The following is a 23,794-nucleotide window of genomic DNA, read 5'->3' on the forward strand; positions in this document are numbered from 1 at the left end:
GGTGGGGAGGGCGTTTGTCCCCTTCTCAACTGAAGGCTCACAGGATTGATTGCTCCACGTCTTCTCTCTGTATTGCCAATCTGTTCAACTTCTGTCATTGTGGTGGGTGGGAAATATTATCTCGTTGCTTTAATTTGCATTTCCACGATGATGACTAATGATATGAGCAGCTTCTGTGTGCTTATTGGCCATTTGGGCGTCTCCTTTTGTGATGTGTCTGTTCAAGTCCCAGGCGCCGTGTTGCGTATTTGTGCAGTTATCTATTTGATTGCAGATCTTTTGCTGGATGTAGGCATTGATTCTTTTCGAATATGTGGCTGTTTTTTCCTCCTTCCTTAATAGCATTCAGTGAACAGGGTTTTCAATTTTGATGCTGTCTAATTCATCATTTTTTAATTTTATGGTTAGTGATTTTTGTATTATATCAAAAAGAAAGAAAGAGAGGGAGAGAGAGAGAGAGAGCAAACCTCAGTCTACATCAAGGTCACAAAAATGCCCTTCTGCACCTTCTTCTGAGAGTCTGTAGCTTTAAATTCCTTGTTTAAGGTCCATGGTCTCAGTCTCTTTGGTGTTCATTATGTGAGGAAAGGTGGACATTTGTTTTATTTAATAGAAGTCAACGGTTGGTTCTAGCACCGTTTATGCAGCCTGCCTTCCTGTATGGCTGAAAAGTGGTCATCTGTTCCGGCACCCTAGTTATTTTCGGACCTATCCGTCTTTCCCCATGTCTTATGTCTCAGAATGTAGCCTTCTGTGATAAATCTTAAAATTTGGTAGAGTAAGTTCTCGAACGTTATTTTTGTTCAGCTTTTTTGTTGGCTACTCTTGGCCTTTGTACCTCCACAAAATTTTCTCAGCTTGTTAGTTTCTACAGTGCCTGCTCGTATTGATTGGAATTATACTGACTCTGCGTATCACTTAAGATAAATTTTTTTTTTTTTAAATGATTGTTCAAGACAGGGTTTCTCTGTGTGTAGCCTTGACTGTCCTGGAACTCCCTCTGTTGACCAGGCTGGCCTCAAACTCACAGAGATCCGCCTACCTCTGCCTCCCAAGTGCTGGGATTAGAGGTATGCTCAAGATGATGCTTTGACAGTGTGGAATCTTTTCATCCCTGGTGTGCTGTGTCTCTCCATTGTTATGTATCTTCTTTAATGATTCTTAGGAATAGTGCATATTTTTTTCATCTTTTTTTTTAGGCAGGGCCTCCCTCAATAGCTCAGACTGCCTTGAGACTCACTATAGCCCAGCCTGGTCTTGAACTCATAGTAGCTCTTCTGTCTCAGCTCCCCTAGGACTGGGATTACAAGTGTGAGTCCTATTTCTGGCTATTTGATGTGTTTTGATAATAAATAAAAATTAAAACTTTTCAAATTTTTTTATGTCTGTTTGTGTGTGTGTGTCTTTATTAGCCGAGCTATGTGTGTGAGTGCACATGTGTCGTTACCAGCTGAGCCATCTTTTGGCCCTCAAATGATTATTTCTAGTATCTGAAAACACAGCAGATTTTTTGTAGATTAGCCTTGTATCTAAAGCCACTAGTTAGGTCTAGTAGTTTTTGGAGTCCTCTGTATTTTCTGTGTATATAGTCATGGAAGAATCTGCTTCTGCAGTCTGAAGTTTTCATCTCTAAAAGCTGATTGATTTTGTTTCTTTGTTTGGATTCCCCTACTCTTCCCGTTCCATGCCCTTGGTTTCATTCAATTCCTAAGAAGAATGTTACTCAGGGTTAGAGGCTACAGCCAATATGAATAACACTCATTCCAACCACAGGTCTCTCTCAGCCCTCTCTGCTTACCACACTGGCTTGATTGCACCAATGAAAATCCGCACCGAGGCCCCTGGGAACCTGCGTTTGTACAGTGGGAGCCCAACTCGCAGTGAGAAAGAGCAGGTCTCCATCAGCTCCTTCTACTATAAGGAACGGGTAAGTATCTGAGCCATTGCCTTGGATTCTTAGCCATCTGCTTTCTTGTTTCCTGTCCCCTGCGTTCCATGGACAGTAGCTAAATTAGTAATCCCCTGGTAGTCTTTCACTTTCGTAGTTTATATCAGAAAGTCACGGCTTTGTTGCTCTCAGTTGGTCTGAAATATTGTAAACTGTGGGGTAGAAGGAGAAATGGTTCGTTCTTTTACCGGAGCTGTAAAGAGTGCACTTTACTCCTTGTTTAAAATCTGTCCTGGCAATCCCATCCGTTGAATTGATTCCCACATATCAGGCAGAATAATTAACTTCAGTTCTTCCGTGATATCCGATGTCCTGACGCCTGTCCACACGCGAGAGCTGCTGAAGGCTGGAGGTCTCGGTGGATTTGGGACTACCTGATCTCTAGGTTTTCCAGAGTGGATCAGCCGGAACAAAAATTACGTGAACTTGCCCTTAATTTTTTAAAAAAATATTTATTTATTATATTATGTATACAACATTCTGCCTCCATGTATGCCTGCAGGCCAGAAGAGGGCACCAGATCTCATTATAGATGGTTGTGAGCCACCATATGGTTGCTGGGGATTGAACTCTGGACCTCTGGAAGAGTAGTCAGTGCTCTTAACCTCTGAGACATCTCTCCAGCCTTGTTTTTTTTGTTTTTGTTTTTGTTAACCTTGACTGGCTTGGAACTCAGAGAGGTCCACCTGCCTCTGCCTCCTGAGTGATGAGATTAAATGTGTGTGCCACCACGCCTGGCTTTTCTGGGATTCTTAAAGAATGCAGTCCCTACAGGACTTATCATTTGGCGGGAAGGAACCTGCTGAGCCCAGAATGCCTAGAAGTCTCTCTGTGTTGCCAGTGAGGGCCTGGCGTCAGCACTGACAGGCCTGAACACTCGGTGTTTCTGCTGACATACTGCACACTGCACACACTCTGTCCTTAAGATTCTTCATGCTTTCCTTTAAAATGGGAAATCTCTGCCAGTAGTTAAAATCAGCCTTAAAAATAGAATCATTTAAAATAAAAAAAAATGGTTTTTCTATCAAGTATTTTAGGTATCTTTATGTGTTGCAGTGGAGTTTGCCTCCAACTCCCTCTGATGGCTGGCCAGCTGTGACTAGTTCTAGTCTCAGGGCTTATGTGGCTGAAGTCAGGCAGCAGCTGATATTGGCACTAATCCAGTCTTGGGCCAAGCCATCTAGTCAAGCAGGAGTATAGTTCTAGCTGCCTTCCTGCCTGCCTGCCACTCCCCACACTCCCTCTCCTCCTCTCCTTGATGGGGTTCTGCCCTGCTGGCTGTCACAGACTGTCCTCAAACACCCACCAAACTTTATCTCCCCAAAGTCATTTACGTAAAAAAAAAAAGAGCTCCTGTCCCCCCTTTTCTGCACGACATCTGGTAACTGGGTAGAAGGTTTGCTAGTTGGAGCATTCGGTTGGCTTCAGAGCCACTTAGGGTTAGGTAAATGAGGGTTTTACTTCGTATCAGGGCTGGTTTGAAGAGGTCGCCGAGTCAGAGGCAGTTCTGAATGCCTCTTTGATTCACGTCGTGTGCTACCACCCGACTTGCAGTTTGATTGGCTAGCATAGACTGGCCTACATATTTGACTTGGTGCTCACAATAAAGCCCATCTACTCAGAGTGCTTGTGGTTCCAGGACAGAGTCATCGGTGATGCCGGCATTCACGATTAAGATGATCTGGCCCCGTTAGCCACCAGCACTGTGTTCCTAAAGAAGCACCAGGAGAGCATGTGGCTGCTCATGCTGCAGCTGGGAAGGACTAGGAGATCTCAGCATGGGGCAGTTTCTAGACTGCTTTTCTCTACAGGAAATGGGCTGTTCTGGTAGTCTGATCTGACATAGGAAGGGTTTATTTTTACATAGCAACCAGATAAAATGGGGAACACTTTTTTTTTTTTATCACAGTGTAGCATGAAACTCTTGTGCTGCTGTATACCATGTGCACAATAATGTTATCTGGTCATAAATGTGTAGTTTAGAGAATTAACAAGTACCCCAGTCAAAAAAAAAAAAAAAAAAAAAAACCAGAAGACTGTAAGACCTTCTGGTCCCTGAGGGAGGGAGACACATTTAAAGAATGGCATATTAATAATTATGAAGGTAAATTCTGGACACTTGCTTCTGTTTGGCCACTTTTGGTCTAAAGTTTCATGTGGTCAGTGTATTTAAGATGCCCAAAACAAATGTCAGTTGTTCTGTGAAATTTGAAATAACCTTCTCTCTCCCTGCCGCTCGTTCATGCTTTATTCTGTTTAAATAGAGCAGGGCAGCTAAAGTAATGGAAGTCCCATGCTGGCTTCCCTAGGCGGCCTTGTCTTTCTCACAGAGGTCAGTAATTCTTGAGGACTGTTTTCTCCTCAGGAGAAATGATTTCATTTTATTATTTTTGGTCTGGAAATGTTTCCAGCTAACTGAAATCTTGTGTGTCCACATTTTCTCCGGTGTACTTCTATGTCCTTGTAGATCTCTGCCCCTGAGAGCTATAGATGAGGGAGGTGGAAGGGCTGATGTGCCTGGCAAAGGCCTATGAAGAAGGAATTGCTCTAGATTGCAGGGTCTCATGCAGCGCCTAAAGACAGTGGTTTATTTCTCTTGTGTTTTTAATCTGCCCAGTTTAGGTTGAATTTGCATTCACCTACCAAAAAGTTAAAAGTATGAGTGACCTAAAGATCTATCAAGTTTCCTATAAGTCGTAAAGCACAGATGTTCACAAGGACAGACTTGGCAAATAGGCCAGTGATTACCAGCCAAAGAAATAGTGGCCAGTCTAGAACTTCTAATAAATACGGAGCATCGACCTACAGGTACCTTTCAGATTTTGCAGCCTCTCATCTCTGCTTCAGGTTATGCTGTTAAAATAGCTCTGTGTAAGTAGCTGGAGAGGCCTTTCAGGTAACAGAGAAACAGTCTGGTATTGTGCAGACCCCCTTGGCTAGCTGGAGCGCCTGGAGAGCTCCCTCCTCAGCTTAGCCCCTCCTTCCCCGGCATTGCTCTGAAAATAGTGTTCAGCCCCAGTGCTGAGACGTGCAGTTGCCTCATTGCTCCCCAGGCACACTGGGCACTGAGCCTACTGAAGACGTGCTTTAGGAGCAAGAGTGTGCTCTGCTGTGTTCCCCACAGCTGTGAGGTGAAGGGGAGACTATCTTTCCTATTTCTCCACTTGCAGCAGGACCTTAGTCCTGTCAGAGCCCCTCCTACCTTCCCCTGGGCTCCTTGGTCAGAGCTGTGCTGACTTTGGCCTCCTTATACCCTGGACAGTGGCTAGGGAGCAACATAACGGAAGGAAGCTGGGCGTGAGGCCGGTGGGGGGGGGGAGGAGAGGGATGCAGGCGCTGCCAGCTCAGGCTCGGCCTTTTCAGTCACCCCACTTCCCATTTTGGAGCAGATATACCTATAAATCCATCAGATGTGGGGGAAACTTTCATTTTATTCTATATTTTTCCCTTTTAATTTTCTTGGTGTTTTTCTTCCCTTTTCCTGGGTGTAACGTTTTCACGCACAGATGTCTCCTCGCTCTGCCCGGCGACGTTGGTCCATACAAGCAATTAACGACTTCCCGGTACTGTGCGCTGTGCAAATGCTCTCCTTGACTAATCCTGTCTCTACCAAAGGCCCAAGAATAAAATGCCACCTGCCTGGCTTTGAGGAACCCGAATAACAGACAGGCTGGCTGGTTGTTCAGGACCAGCGACACTAAAATTTTCCCCCTGGGGAGGCAGGCACCAAGGACTGCCCCCTTGCCAGATATGGTATTTCAAATGGTAAATGCCTAAGGATCATGAATGGGCTTCTTTGCAGATGAAACTCACTGCTGGGTTCTTGGAAGGGACCCTGATCAAATGACTTCAGCTCACCTGATATCATTTGGGACACTTCTGCAAATTGCATGGAGCTTTCCAACACCTATCTTTGGCATGGGGGGGGAGCAGAGGAAGATAGAAGAGACTTCTGCCATTTAGCCTCTGTTTCATAGTCTCAGACCAGATCAGACAGGGAAGTACCTACTTGCTTCATTGGCGTACTACCTGAGCTGGTTTTATCCTTCAGGAATTTTCTGGAACAAATTTTTCTTCTTACCATAGTATTTTGCATTCATAATGAAATTCGCTGTGGGCATCCTGTGTTCTCCTTCCTTTCCTGCTCATTCCTATTGGCCATCTCCCTTCTTCTGTCTTCCTCTCCCACCCCCTTCATGTTTCAGTGGTACCCAGGTGGCCTAAGGCAGCCTTGAGGCCAGTGTCAATTTTGTTTGCTATAAAGAACGTTTAGAACAACAGACCAATACCCCTGTCTTACAAAAACCAGTTGAAAGCAAGAGCCTGGAGTAGCAAGAACCTCTGCTCAGCAGCTCTCAGGTAGAGCCGCCAGCACAGCCTCTTTCCTCGGAGAGCTGCTTCTGTCGCTCCCTTGCTGAGTTTCGCTGGTTTCCACCGCTCTTTAAATAGGAGCTCATTTGACTCGCTGCCCACTCTGCTGATTATGCATTGTTGACGGGGTTGCTGCGAAGCAGTTGGTGGCTTATTCTTGGGCTGTTTTTACATTTAACCCATTTACTGGCATCGATGTTGCCTTGGATTGTAGTGGTGACACTAGTGGTTGTCATGTAGCGCTCCCTCCATCCGGCCCCTTCTACCTTGTCCTCTGCTGTCCTCCACGACCCCCTCCCCAGGGTGTGCACAGGGGCCTCCCAGAGCTCGTCATGCGATAACCTGTCTGCCTTGCTTTGTCTCTCCTCCTCAGTCTCTTCTCATGACATCTGTGAGGAAGGGCTTATTCTGTTGGTGGAGCACTGAAAAGACCCAAGGGCAGGGCAGAGGCCTGGCCTCCTAGAGGTACCCATTTTGCTGTACAGAAAGGACTCCACCTTGAGACCTGTCAGAATGGGACTGGAGCAGTGCAGGAGGGCGAGGGGCCACGTTTTAGACCATGGTGCCCTTCCCTGACCTGGACAGAGTAACTACACCTCAACCTTGTATGTCCGTGTTCTCTCCAAGCAGAGAAGCCCAAGAGAAAGCCAGTGATGTCACTTGACAGCTGAGCAGACAGCAGACAGCGCTAAAGTACCCGAAGGTATTAGGGAGAACGTTAGGTTTAGGGAAAGTGGATGGTGTAGAATTGTTTCTTATTACCCAGAGTTGTAGGAAATTCCCTGAAAAACTTATTCACCTTCTCATCAGGGAGCAGCCAGGACTTAAGGCCCCAGCTAACTTCTGTTTCAAGATTTATAGTTTCTTCGTTTAGGCAGTTTTGTTATGTTTGAATCTCTAGAATAATTGACCATCCAGTGGCTCACTGAATGATCCCTGCGTCCTGAAGGGGAGACATTTAAAACTGCCACCCTACAAAATTAAAAAAAAAAAAAAACAACCACCTGTTTTGCCCCTGTAGGATTTTAGACACTGTTTTGCAGTTATTTTTTCCTAGAATAAAACAAACAAAACAGCAACAATGAAAGGGCCAAAACAAAGAGAAGCCCACAGACACAAAACACTGGTGCTGTCCCATGACCACACTTACGGTTTATCGCTAGCAGCAGCTAAAATTCGGGCAGCCTTAGGTTGGAGAACCTTCTATTACAGGCTGAGGCAGCTGTGTGAGGTCATTTCGTAGACACCCACGACATACTGGATGGAAACTCCTAGAAGCTTGTTGTCTCATGCAGTTCCAGGAAATACAGACGAATTTCTGCAGTTCAGTGAGGGACATTTGTAGAAGGTTGATGAAAACCATTGCCTTTCTGTTTTTCCTAAGGGGTTGGTAGCTCACATTTGTTTGTTTCTATTGGTCTGCAAAAAGGGGAAGAGTCTTAAGATATCTCTTTGGACTCTGATTTTTCTTCTAGATGCCTAATCTTAACAAACCCAGAAAAGATCACATGCTGCACACACGTGCACACATACACACACACATGCACTCACACACACGCGTGTGCGCACACGCGCGCGCGCGCACACACACACACACACACACGTGCAACCGGGAGGCACATTCTCAAGGCCAGCCTGAAACCCTTCAGACAAAGTATCATTGACTGAATCTGGCTTGTCCCAGGGAAAACTGTGTCACTAGCCTCTTAAGCAACAGAATCTCAAGAGAAATCCTGGTGCTGTTGCTTCACAGCTGGGCAAACAGCAGTGGCTCTGGAGTTCCTGTGAGATTTTAAGGAGAAAACAAGGCCTTCAGCAAACTACCCTGATTTAGCAGGATACAGTCATGGTGTTGAGAGATAAGTCACAGAAAAAGTAATTACAGAGGATGTTTTAGGGTTAGCACCACTAGAATCAAATGTCAGTCTCTTTATTTACAGAAATTGATCTCCTTAAAGACAGACCGAACTATTTATGTATTTACTGACAGCTTAATTAGGACCGAGTTTTCCTTTGTTGATTCTTAAAATCCCACTCAGTACTGAAAAGCAAGTTAACACAAACGTGCTTAGCCAGGGCTGGGTGTGTGGCTTAGTAAAGTGCCTGCCACACAAGCCTGAGGACCCATGTTCAGATCCCTAGTGCCAGTGTGCAAGCCAGGCACAGGACCAGGTCTGTGTGTGTAGCTCTAGCACTGGGTGTAAGAGACAGGCTACTGGGCAGCCAGTGTCCCAATCAGTGAGCCCCAGGTCCAGTGAGAGACTGTCTCAAAAACAAAATGTTTAATGGAGAAAGATACCAGATGTTGGTCTCTGGCTTACACACACACACACACACACACACACACACACACACACACACACACACGAGCATTGCAGTTTGACAGACCTATTCAAATTTCAGCTCCATAACCATGACATTGTATAAGGTTCACATTTCCGTTTACAAAATGGAGGTAATGCCCCCATTTCATGGAGCTGCAGCGAGGCACCTGCTGGCTCAGCAAGAACCAACACTTGTAATAAAAATAGAAAAGTCTTTAAATCCAGAGTCAGATATTGGGACACTTGCACTTGTTTCGTGATCTGTTGCCAAATGAGCTAGTCTTGCAAATGAGCCACTCCTGGCACATGCGCCTTTGTATAATTAGTAATGTGCTTTTGTTAGGTTTGCTTTCAGAGTCAGGGAAGATGGTTATTTCCAGTGTACTCTGGAAGCTTGTGGGCCCACCCGCCCTCACAAGGCCTCCGTTCGCCTCAGCTGTATAATTAAGTGACGCTCTGAGTGGCTAGGTTGTTCAAGCTCTTATCATTTTCCCTTTTCTAAGGAGCCACGGTGACTTCGTGTTTACAGTGCTTTAGAAGCCGTCTGTCCAACCCAGAAGAGACACTAGATGGATCCCATTCCCTTCCAGATGGACTCTTGGTAGCATAGAAATGAAAAGTGAAGCTTCTCACATTTATGTGTGTATGTGCACTCGTGTGCACGTGTGTAAATGTGTCACACATCTGAGTTCAGAGGACAGCCGTGGGAGTCAGGTCTCCTCTTCCACTGCATGGGTTCTGGAGATCAAACTCAGGTTGTCAGGCTGGACAGTAAGAATCTTCCATCACTGAACTATCTCGCATAGTCAGAATTTTTTTTTTTTTTAATCCAGCATCCTAGATCTCATTTGAAATGGTCAATTGTCAGGGATCCGAGGGCATATAGTTTCTGGCTAGTCAAGCATTTTGTGCTACTCCATCGGATAGCCATGCCCTAAGTTACCCTCCCTGCAACTGGTCCCGCACTGAGTGCTCGCGTGACTGCTTCCGCCTCAGCTCAGGTAGCACTGCCTGGCTCCAGCCCACTCTGACATGTCCTTCCTTTAAGTGAACACAACTGGGTGACAGGATAGTAGTGCTGGAGTATGGACATAGTTATTCTTCAGGTAATCAGGGCATGTAGAAGCCTGGGGGCTTACCTTGTAAAAATAGACCCAGGTTCCCCCTGCACTGAAGAGTCAAGAGGTGTGGAGAAGTAACAAATAGTAACAGAACTGCTTCTTAAGATCCAGAGGATTGTGGCTCCAGATGGATAGTGATTCTCTTATAAACACTTCCTAGATGTTCCAGCTAGCCTGCCTCACTGGATCACATTTAGTGGGTCTCAGGACCTATTAATTGTATGGGAAGTTAATGCAGTGGACACCTGGAACATTGGTTGGGACATCAGTGATCAGAAATGCCTGGATTTAGACCTAGACTGAGTCATGAAAGAATGATGATACAGAATCACTAGTGGAAAAGCGAATGTGTGGGTGATGTGACGAGTGATGGTTCCTGACCATTTATGCACACTTACAGAACATCACTGCAGTTTTGGGGTTGCATCCGTCTTCTCATCAGACCCTTCCTGACCTCCTGAGGTTGGGTGACAGAGCTCGCGCTAGCCACAGGTTACCAGTAAGCACAGAAAGAGCGATGCGGGTGAGGCTCTAAGTCCACAGCAAATGATTCACTAGTGTCAAATTGCCTAGGGCTATACCGAGGCAGGCCACACAGCACCTTAGTTTTCTGATGTCAGATTGCAGGCCCCTTTCAGTTGCTCCTTATGCCTCCTTTGTTAGTAAACGTGTTGCTCCCTTGCTTAGTTGAATGACTTTGGTGACCTCTTTTTTTTTTTTTTTAATTTTTGGAAATAAAGTAGGATATTGCTCCTGTGACTGGTTGTCATTTTGAAGATATCAGATGGGGCTACACTCTGCTGCCTTTTGTTTCCCAGGACATTTCTCATTCCACATGAGCAGATTCCCCACCGCCACTTGCTGGGACGACTCTGGGAGCTGAAGCGTGTGTTCATGTTCTCCTATGTCTGTTACCCAGTTCCCCAACCAAGTAACTTTGACCTTTAGAAGTAATTCAGGCCTGCTAAAAAACAAGGCAATTCTTGTGCTGCCAAGTTTTTCTGTCTTCATATATTAAGGTTTGCAGAGCCCATACTTGCCATGTCTGAATTATAATATCAGCAAATCCTGTTGAAATTGTCTAAGAAGAAAAAAAGCTCTGAATCGTTTCAGGCAAGAACTTTGAACCTAGTATTGAACACTTTAAAGCACCTCCCCCCCAATTTACTAACTTCTTTACCTGCTATTTTTAAAATTAATTAATTAATTCTGGCTTCCTGGTGTCTATTTTTTGAGCACCTGCAGAATGTAAATAGCCCTGCAGTAGGTGCTTGTTCTGTTAGGATTTTGGATCAAGAGCTTGGTGCCATTTGTTATCCTTTTACTTCCTACAGATGCTGATTCATGTAATTGTGGGCATGATGTAATTTAAAGTCTCTGCAAATTACCAATGACCCAATATGATGTGCTCTGCAACTGTAGGCTTCCGCTCTCCAGGGTCCCATTAGTCACATCTTGTCGTCTCCCCTAGAAATCAAGGAGGTGGAAAAGTAAGCGGGAAGGATCGGACTCTGGCAATCGACCCATTAAGGCTGCTGGGAAGGTTATCATTCAGGATGTTTCCTGCCTCCTTCCTGTTCACAAGTCCCTGGGAGAGATGTACATGTAAGTTCTGAAGTACAGGTACACCGAGCATGTTGTTAAGATCTGCAGACCTTTTCTAAGTTTTAAACACTTTGAGGGATGTTGGTGTTTTGGTGCCTAACAAATTGACCCAAGCTGCAGCTTCACACCCTATGCCTTTATTGCCTCTCTGTTCCTGTAGCTTGGGAACCTAGCTTCAGTGAGCCCTCCTTGCCCAGGATCTCAGCTAACTGCAAGCATGACCTTGGTTCCACCATGCTCTCTTCCAGTGCTTAGCTCTAGAGCACTTGGCACATTTTTCTTTGAGACCAGCATAGAACTTTTTTTTTTTTTTTTGAAGGTCCTGTCTGACCTAGGCCCCATGGAATATTCTGCCTTTTGGCAGACTCCAGGTCAAGTGCTTAATAATATAATCATGAAAATAATTCCCCAGGAATTCTGGGGACCATCTGAGAATTCTGCCTCCCACACTGAATTAGGGTTTTATTGCTGCTATGAAGAGACACCATGACCATGGCAACTCTTATAAAGGAAAACATTTAATTGGACTGGCTTACAGTTTCAGAGGTTTAGTCCATCATCATCATGATGGGCAGTATGGCAGCATGCAGGCAGACATGACTCCGGAGAAGGAGCTCAGAGTTCTACATCTTGATCCTCAGGCTGCAGGAAGTGAACTGGCTTGAACTTCTGAGACCTCAAAGTCCACCCCTTAGTGACGCACTTCCTCTAACAAGGCCACACCTCCTAATAGTGCCATTCCCTATGAACCAAGTGCTGAAACCCATGGGTCTATGAGGGCCATTCCTATTCAGACCACCACACACACCCAATATGTAAAGCAAATCAAAGCAGAGTTATTTTGGTTGAAGCCCTTAGGAACAGAGTGGTCAGCATGTGGAGTCTGGCCTACAGGCCCCCTAAGTTCTCCTGAGCTTGAACACTAACAGGAAGTGTTTTCTTTTGTAGTAAACTCACAGTGTGATACTTTTTATGTGGACATCATAGTTAGTTTTCATATATTTAAATCCCAAACCTTGGGAACTCAACAGAAAAGTTGGTGGCAAATTAGTGTTTTTCTTACTGCCTCCTCCTTTCCTGAAAGTGGCAAGTGATTTCCCTCCCCTCAGGTGGGCACCCACAGCCTGGTAGCACCAGCTCTAATTAATTCTTCTCTTCCTGTCAGATTTGAGTGACAACCAAAGAGGCACTTTCTAGTCCACTAAAGCAGGAGTCTTTCTTGGGAAATTAAAGTAGAAGCCTTCTTAGTCTTTTCTGCTCTAATTTCAGACTGAACGTGAACGACACTCAGGAGACCTGTCAGAAGAACGCCGCTTCGGCCATGCTTGTTGGAAGGAAGGATCTTGTCCAGGTACTGCAAATTCCTGTTGGTGACGTTCTGGCCTCAACACTTACGAGTTAGTGACATTCACAGGGTGTGCCCCCTATTTTGAAGTTTCTTTTTGATTTTCTTTGCTTGTCTGTAGGGCTGGAGCAGCTTCCTAAACCTTTACCCTGGATATTTTTCTTATTAGTGCTAAGTGGGGAGATCCTTAAGTGTTTTTTTTTTTCCCTTAAACTATGAGTGTTTCTATTTCAGTACCACAGTGATTGTATTTTGGTGCCACAGTGACTGTTGTATTTTGGTGCCACAGTGACTGTTGTAGTTTGGTACCACAGTGACTGTTGTATTTTGGTACCACAGTGACTGTTGTAGTTTGGTACCACAGTGACTGTTGTATTTTGGTACCACAGTGACTGCCATAGTTTGGTACCATGGTGACTGTCAGATCCTAAACTTGAGCATCTGTGTCTTTGTCATTTTACTTCAATTATTTTTTTTAAAAAACTTTAAAGAATTTTTCATAAGAAGATTTATCAGAGTGTTCTAGGTAGAGATGTTCAGTTTTTAATGTATGACATCATGGGGCTGGAGAGGTGGCTTAGTTGTAAGAGCACTGGCTGCTCTCAGAGAGGGCCCTGGTTTAGTTCCCAGCGCCCACGTGGCTGTTCACAACCTTTTGTAACTCCAGTCCCAGGGAATCTGACTTCCTATTCTGGCTCCAGGCATGTGCATGATACATGTCCATGCATGAAGGCAAAACACTCATACACACACACAATACAATATTAATACAACTTTTAAAAATAAAATGTCAAAAAAAATCACCCCCCCAAAAAAATAAAAAAATAAAAATAAAATGTCAGTACTTATAAAGTGTAAGATTCCTTACACTTTGTAGCTCTTTGTAGCTCCCCTGTGTTGTTCTGTGAACTCCTTTACTGAGACACAGCCTGTATCCCTGCAGCCTGTCCATTTAAAATGTGCTAGTTGGTAATTTCTGGTTTTGCGGGAGTTGTGCTGTTGGAAACTGTTCAGGACGTTTTCATCACAGGGAAGAAATTCCTTGTCTTTCCATCTGTTCTTCCCGTCAGCCCTGGGCAACCACCAGTCAACTTCACTCCCTGTCATTACTTCATCCTGTTCTTTAGTGTGACGGTGAGGCTGAACTAAGACCTCCCATTGATTTCATTTGATTAAAAAATCCCTAAGATTTCCATTCATCTTGCAATAAACATCACCACGTCTCTCTCAGATACCCTTTAAGGAAAACCCTCTCATGGATTTAGTCTATTTCCGTCAGCCCCTACCCACCCAGACTCTGTGAACGCCAAGAAGGTGATAGGAACAGTGTGGAATTTATAGTGGGAGGCCCAGTCCAGCTCAGAGTGCTAGGGACCTACCTGGGCAGGTCACCTCAGACCCTCAGCCTGGGAGGGGGTTTCCAGCACGAGAACCTGAAACATTTCCCTCTGGGGTTCATGAGTCACTGAATGTAAAGGCTGGCCTGGGGGCCACGAGGGGCAAGGAGCTGCATGGCAGGTGAGAGAGTGAGATGAATGGGCACGCCATGCAGAGACTGTAATGGTAAAAATAAAATGCTGCAGGTTTCCCAAGGCAGCTGGTCCCAGGCAGGGAGTCACGCAGCAGGTGAGAGACAGAGACATGGATAGGCAAGCCATGCAGAGTGAGGTTGGATATTTATTTAGTGGGTTAGGAAGGGGAAGGAAAAAAGGGAAGAGAAGAGGGAAGAGCAGATGGGGAGGAGGAGAGAAGTGGGGAGAAGGGAGCGAGGCAGAAAGGAGAGAGACTGAAGGAAGAGACTCAGACTGGAAACAATAGGAAGATCTGCCCCAGTGAGGGTGGGTAGGCAGGGCTTTCTCTTAAAGGGACAGGACAATAATATTCTCTGAGCACAGTTTCCTCCCTAAAGTTTTGTATGTTCTCTCTCCATCTTCTTTAGTCTCTCTTCTTCATCTCCTCTCTCCCCTCCCCTTTCCCTTTTTCTTTGCTCCTTTTCCCAACTCCTCCCCTGCCTCTTTTCTGGCAGAACTGGTGTGGAAGGCTAGGCCAGTCTAAGTGAAATGGGGAGATTCTTGTCTTCAGACAAACTCTGCTTGGCTTTGGGCCCCTGACAGACTTTTCGTGTGTGGATCCCAGGCAAGCCACCCCGTCTTTCTAAACCCCAGGGTCCTTCTATAAAATGGAGCAATACTTCTAAATTCATTAGGAACTAAATGGAATAAACTTGTGAATTCTCCTAGCTGTCTGGTCCTTGGAAATGCCTCCCCTGCAACTCGGGGACTGTCGTTGTAATCTGCAATGTTTAAGGACAGAAATAACGTGAGTGACAGTGAGTGCCTGAAGAATGTTGTTTGTCTTCATGCCCTTGATAAAGGGATGCTTACTGTCTTATAACTCTCACGTTTACCGGAGAAGTAGATATCAGGGACTCCCTTCTCTTGAAGGCTTTAAGAAACAAGATGTGTTCTAGTGTTCTAGGGAGAAACGGTAAGAGACAAAGTGTGTGCTAGTGTTCTAGGGAGAAATGGTAAGAGACAAGATGTGTGTTAGTGCTGGGATTAAAGGCGTGTGCCACCATGCCTGGCTGCCCTCATACTATTGATTTTGCATATCTGATGTTTGCTTTTCAGCATTTTTATCTACTTGCTTATCTCAAATTATGGACTTGACCCAAAGTTTGTGTCTTCTTCCTTTTGAGCTTAGAGTAGTGTCTTTCAGATAGTGGGTACAATGATTGTGTTACTTTTCCAAAACCAAATAAAACAGAAGAAATTTTTCTAAAAGTAGCATTCAGTTTTTTGAAGGTTGGGGCTCTTTGTGATAAGCATTGAAGATTTTGGATTTAATAGACACTTTGTGATCATTAGGCACGTAACCCCGGCAGTCTGGGTGGGGCCTGGAATTCTACACCTCAAGCTTTTGCCGCCCTTGTGGTAAGGTTTTAGGTTACAGGTGGCAGATGGGGCTCCTTGACAGTTTCTGTTCATCTCTTTCTTTGGTTTGTCCAGGTTTGGTCGTTGGCCACCGTAGCTACAGATCTTTGCCTTGGTCCGAAGTCTGACCCAGATCTGGAGACACCTTGGGCTCGACATCCGTTTGGGCGACAGCTGCTGGAGTCCCTGTAGGTTCTGAGAGCTAAAAGTGAGGAAAATGAGTGAAGTGGGTTTGAGGTCTGTGAACATGTTAAGTGTGACTGCCTCGGTGAGGTCACAGAGGCCAGAGGAGTGACGCTTTTAGCACGGAAATAGCCTCTGAGCAGAATGAACTTCTGACAGCTGAGGCATTATGTAATATTTGTCACCCAGAAGACTTTGAAACCTTCAGAGGCCCACGTGCATCAACGTGCTTCAGTCCATCCCTCACACCTCAGGGCACACAGGCCTCTGGGCACTGGGTATGGTGATTTCTCTGTAGTGTGGTGTGACTTGGCCTCTGGGAACAGGGACAGAACTGTATGTGTTTGTTCTCCCAACACTAGGACCAGATTTATGTCCAACTTACCGCTTCAAAATATAGAAAGTCAGATTATATAGAATAATGTTCCATTAACCACTCAAGTATTTCTCACAGTGAGGCTCTAGGCCTGGGCAGAGAAATTCCACTGCTTCAAGTTGAAGTTTGCTTTTCTGCTGGTTGAGGCCAGACCTGGAGCACCTGATGTTGCTCTCATTGCCGCATCCTTAAGGCAGGGGTCTCCCTACTTAGTGTGTATAAGCCTCAAAACAAAGGCTTCTTACCCCTACACTCGCATTCTAACATGGTGTCTGAAAGATAAAGGGAATGAGAACCTAAGACGAAGACGAATGTGTGCCTTGTCATTGTATTTAATCCAGGAAGCAGAGTCAGCGGCTGCCATGCTGTGGTGTGCTGTGTGCTCTGACTGCCTCCTGCTAGTATCGGGTCAGAGGAAGGACATAGAAACTTCCCACAGAGCAGGGGATTTTTCCCGGAGCTGGAGAGAGTAAGAGAGTTTGGACCACCTCTCTCAGAGGCTGGAGAACTTGTGTTAGAGCCCGTGCCTGAGTGCCACCCGGAAGCTTTCAGATTGATGTCTAGGTTGTCACTAACATTCTGAAAACACTTATGCTAAGACACATGGGACCAGTCTCCTGGTAGGTGAGACTTTGGCTCTGTAAAAGTCCCTGTTCCTGACAAGGTCAGAGGAAGGATGGAACCTCCCCCAGCCTAGCCCACAGTAGAGTTATGACTGGTAACTGTCCTTCCTCCATTCCTCCTCTTGGCTTATTTTTTTTTTCTCCTCTTGTATTTTACAGATTGGCTCACTACTGCCAACTCCGAGACGTCCAGACCTTGGCTATGCTGTGCAGCGTGTTTGAAGCCCAGTCGCGGCCTCAGGGGTTACCAAACCCTTTCGGGCCTTTCCCTAACCGTTCTTCTAATCCTATGGTGTCCCACAGTCGATATGTAAGCTCAGGGTTTTCTGGCTTCCCTTGAGGTCTGTTCTTTCCTCACATGTAACTTTGAAATGGGATGGTGTTTGATGCTAGTGTGTGTTCCTCTTCCTTCTAGCCCAGCTTTACCTCCTCGGGGTCCTGCTCCAGCATGTCAGACCCAGGGTTCAACACCGGTGGCTGGAACATAGGTTGGTGAGGGATGGCACAGCCCACGTTGCACTTTGGCTATTCCTGAGGCGTGGTGAAGGCTGTTCATATGAGAAGTTTAGTTGGGGCATAATAGGGCTTTTTTGTATCCCAATAATAGGTTTCTCTGCCCACATAGTAAGCCAGATCAAGCTGAATAGAAAAAGTCTAAGAACAGGTTTATTTTCGTAAAGCAATTCCAAGGTGGGTTCTTCAGTTCCATAGATTGAGGCTGGAGAAGCCACTGGGAGAATTCAGGGCGCGGGGGGGAGGGGGGAGTAGGTCAGTGTGTGGATGGGGACCAGGGCGCAGGTGTGGCGTTATAGAGGGGGAGAGGATAGAGAAGGAGAGGCAGTAGGAGAAGGGAGAGGGAGAGAAGAAGGTGGCTAAGGAGAGAAGGTTGGCTCTCAGCCTTTGTCCTGGAGGGGGGAAGGAAAAGGGAAGGGTGGGTAAAGGAAAGAAGATTGGCTACTAAGTGGAGCCTGTGGTGTTGTAGGGGGGTAGAGGTAGGCAGGGTTCAGGGAAGGGGCGGGGATGCCAGTGGCTCAGGTGTGCTCAGGGTCCAAGTCCTCAGGTAAAAGGAGGTCTGAAGGTGCTGCATCCCTAGCCATCAAAACCTGGGCCTTTGAACGCTGACTACAGAGGGAGGGGCAGGCGCAGAAACCAAAAACGCTAGATGTAAGAGAATCCGACCACTTGTTCATATGCTGCTGGTAGAAATTCTCAAGATCATGGAAGATAGTAAAGATAAGAGTTCCCTTCGGTGGCCATCTTGACAGGTTATATCAAGAGTGTACTGAGGCCAGGTCACAAAGCCAAAGAAAACCCAGCATTTTGGGTATATGGTGTGAGACAGCCACAATTTGGATAAATTTCACAGGGGTGACCGAGGATTGGGTTTAGACCCGGCATTGCCCATCTCTAGACCTACGCTAGAGACCGAAGACTAGGGGCTGAAGACTAGGGCAAGGCATCCCCTGCAGTAGCCTGGGGTCGAGCAGTGGGCGTGGGAATAGCCTTTGTCCCCTGGAACATAGAGTGTCTCTGCTCCACAACTGACCAGCTTGCTCTGGCATGGCCACAGCTTAGCAGGGGATCCTGAGGATCCTGGACCTGGAGAAAGGTACCCATTACCTTTGTAGGTAGTGGCTGGGAAATGGTGACTTACTCCTAGTAAAAAGTTGATCACATTTGGGGAGAGAAAGCTAAAGAGAAAAGGGTGGCCTCTATGTGGCCGAAGAACCTGGTCCACCCAGCAGGAAGACTCAAGTCTTCCTGGGTTTTCGGCACCAAGATAAAGGGTTTTCTGTACCCAGATAATAGGTTTCTCTGCCTATGCAGTAAGCCAGATCAAGCCTAATTGAAAAAGTAAAAGAACAGGTTTATTTGAACAAAGCAACTACCAGGTGAGTCCTCCAGCCCTAGAGACTGAGGCTAGAGAAGCCACACAGCTGAACTAAAGCAGGGGATTATATAACCTGTAGTAAAGGGATGATGGTGTGTCCACCACAAGCTGGGATTGTGCCCAAGTGTGGTCAAAACCTGGAAAGCTTATGTGGGGACTTGGGCGGCAACAGAGGAGGAAGCTGCAGTAGTCACCAGGAATGCGGAACTGGGCTTTTTGGCACCTTTTCTTTGTTGGAGACTCTCTGACAGGAGCTGGGGAGGGGGGCTCTTCCAGATGATGCAGGGGCGAGCTGGAGGTTCCACCCAAAGGTGCACACATTCTTCTCTGGTTCTCACTGCTTTCTATTCAGCGGACGGGGCAGTGTCAGCTCACAGCCTGACCTTGCATGTTGAATATACTTGTGTCTGGGAGGTCACTGTGCTACTCTGGGCTGCTGAAGAGGCTGCAGTGGGACTTGTCCTATCCCATAAAGCCCAATGCTTACCCTTTCTCCTCCACATCCCCACTTTTCCACTATCGTCTGCCACATCACGTCATCCATTTCTTTCCATGATTCCTTTTAGTGGACAGAAATAAAACAGCTTAATGACCATGATCTTAATTTTTTTGATTATAAAAGTAGAACATGCACTGGTGTACTCCTTTAATCCTAGCACTCAGGAGGCAGAGGCAGACAGATCTCTGTGAGTTTGAGGACAGCCTGGTCAACAGAGCAAGTTCCAGGACAGCCAGTACTGTTATATAGAAAAACCTTCTCTCAGAAAAACAAAACAAAACAAAACAAACAAAAAACCCCCCCCAAAAAAAAAAACCACCAAGAACATGAGCCAGCTGTAGTAATATACACTCGAAATCCCAACTTCTCAGGAGTCTGAGGCCTGCTAGGGCAACATAGCAAGACTTTACATCTTAGAAAATAATCCTAGCACTCAGTAAGTGAAGGCAAAACGATTGAGAATTTAAGGTTAGCCTGGGCTACATAGAAAGATCTGTCTACACACACACTCTCCTACCCAAGAACATACATATATAACTACTACATGTCCTGTAAAGAAGAATAAACAAAAAGTATCCGAGAAAAAAAAATAGCAATGATTGATATCTCCACGTCTCTCACTTAATAACATCTGTTAACATTTGAGAACATTTTCTTCCTCTCCCCCTCTTTGTGTGTGTGGATGGTGGGTAGTTATTTGATTTATGCTGTTTTGTATTCTGCTTTTAATTTTATCATGAGCATTTTCACGTGCCATTTAGCATTCTGATAACAGATCGCTGCATCACATTCTACTCTATCATTAAGCCATAATTTGCTTAGCTATCATGTGTACTTAATTACCAGGTTCTCTCAGTGACCAGTGCCCGGACACAGAGGGATGCCCAGGAAAGAGCAGTGTAGGACTCCTTTCCTCAGTCTTCAGTTTTACATACTTTGTTTCCAGAGAATAGAGTGGATGCATACCGGGGTGTGGGAGATGGGAGGCGCTTCCTAGTTCCTGTGCCTTCTCTGACCTCCATGTTCCCTTCCCTTTTGCTTTTCTTTAGCGGGAAGAGAGACAGAACACGTGTCTTCACCTTGGGGAGAGTCTTCTCCAGAAGAACTCCGCTTTGGGAGTCTAACCTACAGTGACCCCCGGGAGCGGGAGCGTGACCAGCATGATAGAAACAAAAGGTAACCAGCCCCCTTGCCCCACTGTAGCTGCAGAGTTCACGACTTCAGAGTCAGGCTTTGAGAAGATGGCGTTTAATAGAAATGCCGTTAGGGACTGCTTTTCTCTTAAAGGAGCTAATGGAACCTTTGGGTTTATCCAGACTGCTGGACCCTGCCAACACCCAGCAGTTTGACGACTTTAAGAAGTGCTACGGAGAGATCCTCTACCGCTGGGGTCTGAGAGAGAAGCGAGCGGAAGTGCTGAAGTTTGTGTCCTGCCCCCCTGACCCTCACAAAGGAATTGGTGAATATGGACATTTTTCTTTTCCTGCCGCTGTCTGGAAGATCCTATGTCCTAATTTGCCTGTAGGTTTGGAAGGTTAAGCTTCTCATTTTTAGGCAGAAGATTCTGAAGCGTGTGAGCCTTTTCTAAGCTTCTGCAAGCCTTGCATTTCCCAGCAGGGTTCACATAACATATCAGCGGTGTCTTAGACACAGTAAATGATTATCCATGTTTTCAGCTTCTGGTATCACCCCTGGTGAGCACAGTGAACCGCGGCAGAGGAGAGGGGGAAATTAATCAGTTAAACATTGTAGTAACCATACTGTGGCTAGAGAGGTGGCGCAGGGCTTAAGAGCACTAGTTGTTCTAGAGGACCCGAGTCCAATTCCCATCACTCACACGGTGGCTCACGTTGGTCTGTAACTCCACCTGGAGGCTCTGAAGCCACCTTCAGGCCTCTGTGGGCACTGCATGCATATGATACACAAACATACATGTTGGCAGAACAGCCATACACATAAAATAAAATATCTTTTTTAAGGGGTAGTCTCAGTATGGTTTGCTGATAAACTGGAGACAGACTGAGGAAAAGAAAGATAGCTTTGATGATTCCTGGGTTTCCAGCTAATGTACTGAGAGATAACAATATTATACCACAGATAGAAACAAATAGAAGGACTGGAAGTCAGAATTGCCTGTGTGTGCGTGTATGTATGTGTGTGTGAGATGAAATGGCGGTCTGGAGAATTCACAGTTAGATCTGAATCTAGTTCTCAGGAGAGATTGTATTCAGCTAGAGCTGGTTATTTGGGGATTTTCACTATACAGTTGGTATGTAAGCCTATTAGCGTATGGATATTATCCAGACAGAGTGACACACCTAAGTCAGGAAGAAGAGGCAGGGGAATGTCTGTGAGTCTGAGGCCAGCTAGTGGGCTACATAGTCAGACCTTGTTAACAACAGCAACAACAAAAAAGGTGTATTTATCTGGGAGCCAAGGCTGGAAAGAAAGAATATAGGGAGCACAGTCTTCCCTGGTCTAGCCTGGACTCTGAGAGAAATGAGTGCTTGGAGTTGCATCCAAGATGAAGATGGAGAGCTAAGGCCAAGATGGGACACCAGTTAGATTGGTGAGAGGCCGCACTGTCCATGGAGAAAATGAAGCAGAGCTTTCCTTACAGGAAGAAGGTGGAAGACTTCCAGAGGGAGTGGTCTGGCCACACATTTCCCCCTTTTCCCTCAGACCTTAGCAAGTGTCTGGATAGAGAGTTTTTGAAAAGGTGTTAATTGCACAAGAAGAAGTAATATTGGCAATAAAGCTTAGGAGCTGGGAAATGGACAAGTTATTGGTAGGTGACTTCTAAGGTCCAAGTAAAGCTCACCCTGAAGATTTAGTCAGAAAAACAGGCCAAACCCTGCATGGCTTAGGGATCAGGGGCATCTAATCCTCTGGGAGGGGCTCAAAGATGAAATTTAAAAGCTGGTTTTGTTCGATGGCCCTTGGAGGATCCTCGAGATTCCTCTTCTTGTTTGTAGAACAGGTCATGACCCCAACAGAAAACTGTAAGCTTATTCTGCAGTGAAGAGAAACACATTTGCAGTCTGGCCAATGGGTCCACTTCCATAATGAATGCAAAGGGGCTGGGGACCCAGAGGAGACTCAGAAGCTCCCAGGAAGAGAAGAGTTCCAGTGTGAAGCATGAGGAATGGAGAAGGCATCAACTCTGAGGGTTGGCCCTGGCTACTAGATGACCAGGCAGCAGGCTCTCCAGAATTCTCAGGAAAAGCATTTCTAACCTGGAATTTTGAACCCAAGTGATCAGCCATGTATGAGGTAAACTTTGGGTGTACCTAAGAACCAGGTCTAGATTCAGTCCAGGAGCTGAAGGAATCAGTGTTGACGGAGAGTACTCACTGTGACAGACCTAGAGAGATGGACTTGTGCAGACAGGTGCTCCAGGAGCTGCCTCCCAGGAGAGAAAGTTGAAAAAAATCGAATGTATTTCACTGTTGAGTATATTTATAGAAGACTCAGACATTTGAGGGACAGTTTGGAGATGAATTATTGATAAGTACATAGCAAGCTAAGCAAATGAAAGAAAGTTACTAATTCTGGGAAAAACAAAATGTGCAGGAAAGAGAAAGTGTCATAGAACATGGCTTGAAATATGTTCACTTAGGTAAATAACGTATGAGCCAAATGTGGTCTAGCCAAAACTGCTGGGGAGAGAGCGCCAGGTGGTGCTGTTATGGTGGGGAGACTGCAGGAGGGAAGAGTTCCCACTCTGGGAAGCCATCAGACCAGTGCCTGAATATGGTACTCAAGAATTAGCTTTGTGTCCAGCATGCTGGTGGAAATCTCTAATCCCAGTATTTGCAATGCAGAGGTGGGTGGGTCTCTGAGTTCTAGACTAACCTGGACTACGTAGTGAGTTTCCAGCCAGGCAGGGCTACATAGAAAAACCCTGTCTCAAAACAAAACAAACAAACACAAAACCAAGAACAGAACAAAAACAAAATACCTTTATGCCCACCTTGACAGCACAGACACTAAAATTGGAAGCTCTGTATAAGGTTAGCCTGCCCCTGCCCAAGGAACACAGACACTCATGAAGTGCTTACTGCTTGCTATTGTAGACGGAGGCTGCTTGTTCATTTCCCAGCCACCCAGACCCAAAAACTCACACAGAAGCTGTATTAATTACAACAATGACTCAGGCATATTTCTAGGTATCTCTTACATCTTGAATTAACCCATTTTATTAATCTGTGTATTGCCACAAGGCTGTGACTTAGCTGGAAGGTTCTGTGTCCTTCTCTTTCGGCAGCTACATGGTGTCTCCTTGACTCCACCACTCTCTCTATATATCTCTGTTAGGATTTCCCACCTGGCTTTATTCTTCTAAGCCATTGGCTGAAACAGCTTCTTTATTAACCAGTGGTAATAAAACATTCACAGTATACAGAGGGGAATCCCACATCATCCCCCCCCTTTTCTGTTTAAATAAAAGGAAGGTTTTAAATTTAACATAGTAAAATTACATACGCAAAACTGTTATCAAGCAAGAATTATAGTTACAATATTTAGTCCATTTACTTTTGGCAAATTAAGGAAAATACTCTATCATATCCTTGT

At 45.6% G+C, this 23,794-nt stretch overlaps 1 protein-coding gene across 2 annotated transcripts in view; it reads left to right on the top strand.

The window, feature by feature from the left end:
• Positions 1 to 23,794, top strand: part of Wdr59 (WD repeat domain 59) — a 64,768-nt gene that overhangs the window by 34,253 nt on the left and 6,721 nt on the right. The window contains exons 18-26 of one of the 2 annotated variants that reach the window (XM_050143909.1): positions 1,774 to 1,927; positions 5,455 to 5,511; positions 11,236 to 11,369; positions 12,639 to 12,720; positions 15,723 to 15,835; positions 16,989 to 17,139; positions 17,245 to 17,317; positions 20,269 to 20,395; positions 20,536 to 20,678. In XM_050143909.1, the coding sequence (XP_049999866.1) occupies positions 1,774 to 1,927; positions 5,455 to 5,511; positions 11,236 to 11,369; positions 12,639 to 12,720; positions 15,723 to 15,835; positions 16,989 to 17,139; positions 17,245 to 17,317; positions 20,269 to 20,395; positions 20,536 to 20,678 (1,034 nt within the window). The remainder of the gene's footprint in view (positions 1 to 1,773; positions 1,928 to 5,454; positions 5,512 to 11,235; positions 11,370 to 12,638; positions 12,721 to 15,722; positions 15,836 to 16,988; positions 17,140 to 17,244; positions 17,318 to 20,268; positions 20,396 to 20,535; positions 20,679 to 23,794) is intronic. The other variant, XM_050143910.1, reaches the window with a different exon arrangement.

This window comes from Alexandromys fortis, unplaced genomic scaffold (genome assembly GCF_014885135.2).
Source record: "Alexandromys fortis isolate MF-2015 unplaced genomic scaffold, M_Fortis_MF-2015_v1.1 scaffold_1, whole genome shotgun sequence".
NCBI classification, from domain to species: Eukaryota; Metazoa; Chordata; class Mammalia; order Rodentia; family Cricetidae; genus Alexandromys; species Alexandromys fortis.